This window comes from Canis lupus, chromosome 12 (genome assembly GCF_011100685.1).
Source record: "Canis lupus familiaris isolate Mischka breed German Shepherd chromosome 12, alternate assembly UU_Cfam_GSD_1.0, whole genome shotgun sequence".
NCBI classification, from domain to species: domain Eukaryota; kingdom Metazoa; phylum Chordata; class Mammalia; order Carnivora; family Canidae; genus Canis; species Canis lupus.
Genome location: NC_049233.1, coordinates 2,287,178 through 2,292,044, shown reverse-complemented (window position 1 = coordinate 2,292,044; position 4,867 = coordinate 2,287,178). Strand labels below are relative to the sequence as shown.

The following is a 4,867-nucleotide window of genomic DNA, read 5'->3' as shown; positions in this document are numbered from 1 at the left end:
AAAAGAAAAATCCTTTGACTTTGGAAGTGTCTCTAAATATTCACTTGACCTCTATCTAGTAAATAGAAACTTTCTAGCATGAATTGCATCTCCCACTCTCCAAGTGAACATAAATGAGCAGACCAGAGCTTCCAGAGCTTACGCTTTCTTAGAAGTTTCAACACCACTTTTCAGATTGGAGAAGAAAAAACAGACATTGGCCTTAAGGAGATTTTTATTTATGCAGTGAATTTATCCTAACCCCCAAAGAGCCAAGCTCTGGAAATATTTCTGAGCTGAGGTACTGTTTCAGAAAATATATACCAGAAAGTACTCAAAGCTTTCCTAGATCATTGATTCATTAGTATTATGTGAAACAATAGTATTGGGTAGTGGAGATAATTTCTAAGACTGAGATTGTGGTATAGGTGCACATGTATCGGAGAGAATATGGGGTCTTAAAGTTTTGGGATACCAGATGGTGTCAATGTCTGATTCTGTTCTCGCAAAGATAAATTAAGAGTCATGACTTTCCTATCATTTTCCTTTAAAGATATCACATATCCTTCTCCCCACTCTGTTTCCTTCTTTTGGATAATTCTTTCTATATATATGCCTTCCTCTACATCAAACCCACCTGAAAGTGCCTCAAAGAGGCCCTCGGCGTTCACCAGCTTTGACCTTGCGCATGCCCTTGATGATGAAAATGGTCCCAGTAATGATGCCCACCAGACCCACGATCAGGCCCAGGGCACACACCACATTCTCTGTTGTCTCTGGGAGGGGGGTTGGTGGTTCAAACTCTGGGGAAAATAAAACAGAGTACAGTACAGAGGTAATGACTGTGTATGGCGTAGCAATTAGAATCAAAGGTAGGGTATTCAGTCAAAAAAATAATTATCAATCAATTAAATAAGAGGAAGACAGAATGATGTATGAAGGAAATGCATATTAAAAGGTGGGTGAAACTGAATAATGGGAGAAGACAAGGAATAGGAGTCATAGCAATTGTTATGGATGAGTTAGGGAACATCCCAAAGCACCAGACATATGCATCACCGGGGAAAATCATAAAAGAAAGGAGATGGAAGGATGGTCCATACCCCAGTGCTTGAGAAGAGGTTCATCCAAACCCCAGTGCTCCACCTTGCAGTCATAAACGTCCTCGGCTGAGGGCAGGAAGGGGAGATAGTGGAATTTGCGGAAAAGGTGGTCTTCTCTGGGCAAAAAGATTGTCTCTGACACTCCTGTGGTGACAGGGTTTCCATTTCGAAGCCACGTGACATTGATCACTGGTGGGGAGAACTTGTCGATGAAACAGATGAGGATGTTGGGCTCTCCCAGTTCCACAGGGGTGTTTGAGAGCACAGTCACCTCTGGAGGTACTGGGGACACAGGACAGAAATTAGCCTTCCCTGCTTGGGCTAGTCCTTCTCCCTCCCACTGAAACAGAATAAGCAGTTGAAACTCTGCCCTGAGGATCTGTACTACAGTCTCAGATACCTATCTCTGATACTCTCCTCCATGAACTGGAACCAGTGCTGTGGTGTAAGATATACAGGATATTTTAGGCACTGGAGATAATTTCATTCCTGCCCACCCTCCCCAGCATAGATTTGGGGCAATGGCTCTATAAGTGACTGTGGATGGTAAGGATAAGATATGAGCACATCAGGAAAGGAACAAACTCATATGAAATTCTTGGGCCTGTGGCATGAGAAGTAGGGACTTGTTTATGGCCACACTAGGCCCCTGGGAGGGAAAGTCAGTCACAATAATGTAACACATAAGCTGAAGCATCTATTTCAAAGTTATGATCCCCATGTCTAGGAGTGCAGCACGTACCATTGGTGTTCGGGGTGTGGTTGGAGCGCTTTATCATTGTGTCAAGGTTAGCTTTGTCCACAGCTATGTTGGCCAAGGCACCCTGGGCCTCAAAGCTGGCAAAACGTCCAAATTCTTCAAGGCGCCACACCGTCTCCTTCTTTTCCATATCCACGTGGAAAATCTCATCACCATCGAAGTCAAACATGAACTCGCCTGATGGGTCAGGGGTCAGATAGAACTCAGCCTGGATGATTACGTGCTCCTCTGAAAAGGCAGGGAAGAGAGTTAGGGTGGAAACCAGGAGCAGGAGAAGAAGTAGAACCCAGGATGTGAGACAAACATGTGGGTGTGGGCAGTGGAAGGGATTGGCCATGTGGAATGGAGGAATGATGGAGAGCAGAAATGAGCTGGAAGATGAGGCTCAGGTGCAGGACATCCATGTTGAACAGAACTAGGAGGGGAGAAATGAAGGGCAGAGGTAGGGTGCATTGAAGGAAATGAAGGCTGAAAATCCTAGATTCTTGTGAAGCTGCTGTTAGGTTCCATGCTAGTAGCTGAGAAATGATTCCCTTTTTGGAAATCTAGCAGCAATTCCTAAAATAGAATCACTCACTGTATTTTCCCAGGCATTAAATACAATTAAACAAGAGTTCTAGGGCCTCTCTCAGAGCACTGGATTATTAAGAAGAGGGAAACACTGTTTAAAAGGACACTTGGGTGGCTCAGTGACTGAGCATCTGCCTTCAGCTCAGGTCATGATCCTGGAGTCTTGGGATTGAGTCCCACATCAGGCTCCCCAGAGGGAGCATGCTTCTCCGTCTACCTATATCTCTGTTCTCTCTCCCTGTCTCTCAAGAATAGATAAATAAAATCTTTAAAAATAAATAAATAAGAGTCTAGGTTCTGAACTCTGGATCTAATTAAATCTTTAATTCTTATTCAGGTATTTACTTATCTAGTGGTTTAAATGGATTATTTTATCTACTTCTTTGCGGTTTTCCTATTATATTCTCTTATGGTTTTGCTTCTAACTTGAATTTGTCCTTAGAATTAAATGAGAGGCGCCCGTGTGGCTTAGTCAGTTAAGTATCTGACTGTTGGTTTCGGCTCAGGTCATAATCTCAGGGTACTGAGATCGAGCCCCAAATTGGGATCTGCGCTGAGTATGGAGACTGCCTAAGATTCTTTCCCCCTTTCTCTCTTTGTCTCTCCCCACCCGGTTTGTGCAATCACATACTCTCTCAAAAAAAAAAAAAAATAGTAATAAAAAGAATTAGATGAGGTAAGTAATTTCTTAGTACATCAACAGGCTTATAACAAGCATTTTAGGTTCAAAACTGCTTTATACTTAAGGAACAGAGACACCTCTAGCTTCCTCTTCCATCCCAAGGGAAGAGCCTCTATTTTATCACATATGCATCTCCATTTGTGGCCCTTTCAAGGCAATAGAAACATACAGTTTCTATCATGGGTCTTGGAACTGGATGATTATATTACTTATTTCCAGCGTACTGCCATCCTTTCTGGGGTTTAGTCTGGGTAAAGGTTACTTTTTCACAATACATCTTCATAGCAGTAAACATTTGCTTTGCAGATGGCAGAGAATAATAAAAGAATTTCCATATCTTTTTTCATTGTTCTACTCTTTTGAGAAAATCACTAAGTAGCTGTGACCATAGATCATAGATCCACTGAAGTGGTGAAGGCGCCATCCTTCTCCTAAGAGGAAGTAAATTAAGAGCAATTGGTATAAGCATACCTGCCCTTGCTCTTCCTTGGGTAGATTGTTGCTTTTGGTAACTTCCTTTTCTGGTGATCTTCAATGCAATATCTGTGCTTAAAATATTCTGACAGGATTCACTTGCCAAAAAAAATATCATATATTTGTCTAAGAAACAGTTGCAAGAACTTCTCATATTTTTTCTCATTTAATCCCCACAAAATGATGTGAGATTTCAAAATCTACTAATTTTCCAGAAAAAGAAATTAAAGCCCAGAGGATAGCTTGTTAATACCTCTCAGAAAAGATTTTCACTTCAAGTCAGCCTTATCTCAAAGTCAATGGTATTAATCCATACCATTTTTTGTTCCTCTCAACTAAATGTGACTGACTTCAATTTATAAGATCAGAACTCCTCCAAACTACAATTTTTTAATACTTTCAGATTTAGACCACACGATGCCTGCCACACTTTTCCTTCACTTCAAAGACAGTCTTGCAAATATTTACAATTTATCTCTCCAATGCTCTCAGAATTTCTATCCCAAGTTTTGTTTCTCTCAGCACTTACCTTTGACAGCCCATGATTCCTGAGGACCCATCAGGAAAGCCATGATGAAAAATCCTAGCACTGGGACTCCACTTATGGTCATTTTCTTCTGTGATTTGTTGGGAGGTCAGTAGAGCTAAAGAGTAGGGTATAACTGACACGGATTTAAAAAAAAAGAGAGAATGTATGGTATGATAGAGTTTGACTGATTGAAATTTAAATAAGTTGAGCTGAAGCCAATCAGAAAAACTTTTGAGATGATACATCTGTTGCTAAGGGAAGAGCTCTTGTCAAAGGGTCAGGTAAACAAGTAAAGCTCTTAATAAAAAAAAAAAAAAAAAAAGAAAGAAAAAGAAAAGAAAAGAAAAGAAAAAGAAAAAACACCTCATACATATAATCAAATAAAAATAGCAAAATAAACAAATGTTCAAGAATCACATTCACCCATAGACTGTTTCATCCTAATCCAAGTTCTAGAAAGGGATGTACTTGAAGCACATTAGTGAGAATAAAATCAATGGAAACACCCTACATGGCAGTTAGTGAAAGATTATTCTTCTGTGCTGTGACAGCTGGGGAGTTTGTTTAAGGGACAACAAAGCATCTGAGAAAGAAGGTAGGTTGTCATGCTATGGAGAATGCCTGATTCTTGGCAGTAGTGGGTGACAGAGCTTCACTTAAGTAACTTCAGGAGCTTTTTGCTTCAGGATTCTCCTTCAGTACTCTAGACTCCCAGATGGCCAACTCAGCCCAACTCAGCTAGGCATCCCTGGCACTGTACGATATTGAGA

General features: G+C 40.8%; 1 protein-coding gene across 1 annotated transcript; it reads right to left on the bottom strand.

Annotated features, from left to right (window-relative positions):
• Positions 1–627: 627 nt before the first annotated feature.
• On the bottom strand, positions 628–4,179 carry DLA-DRA (MHC class II DR alpha chain). Its single transcript, NM_001011723.1, has 4 exons — positions 4,098–4,179; positions 1,825–2,070; positions 1,083–1,364; positions 628–782 (listed from the first exon to the last, which is right to left on the bottom strand). Exons 1-4 carry the CDS (start codon positions 4,177–4,179, stop codon positions 628–630), a joined length of 765 nt encoding a protein of 254 aa, NP_001011723.1.
• Positions 4,180–4,867: the final 688 nt, after the last annotated feature.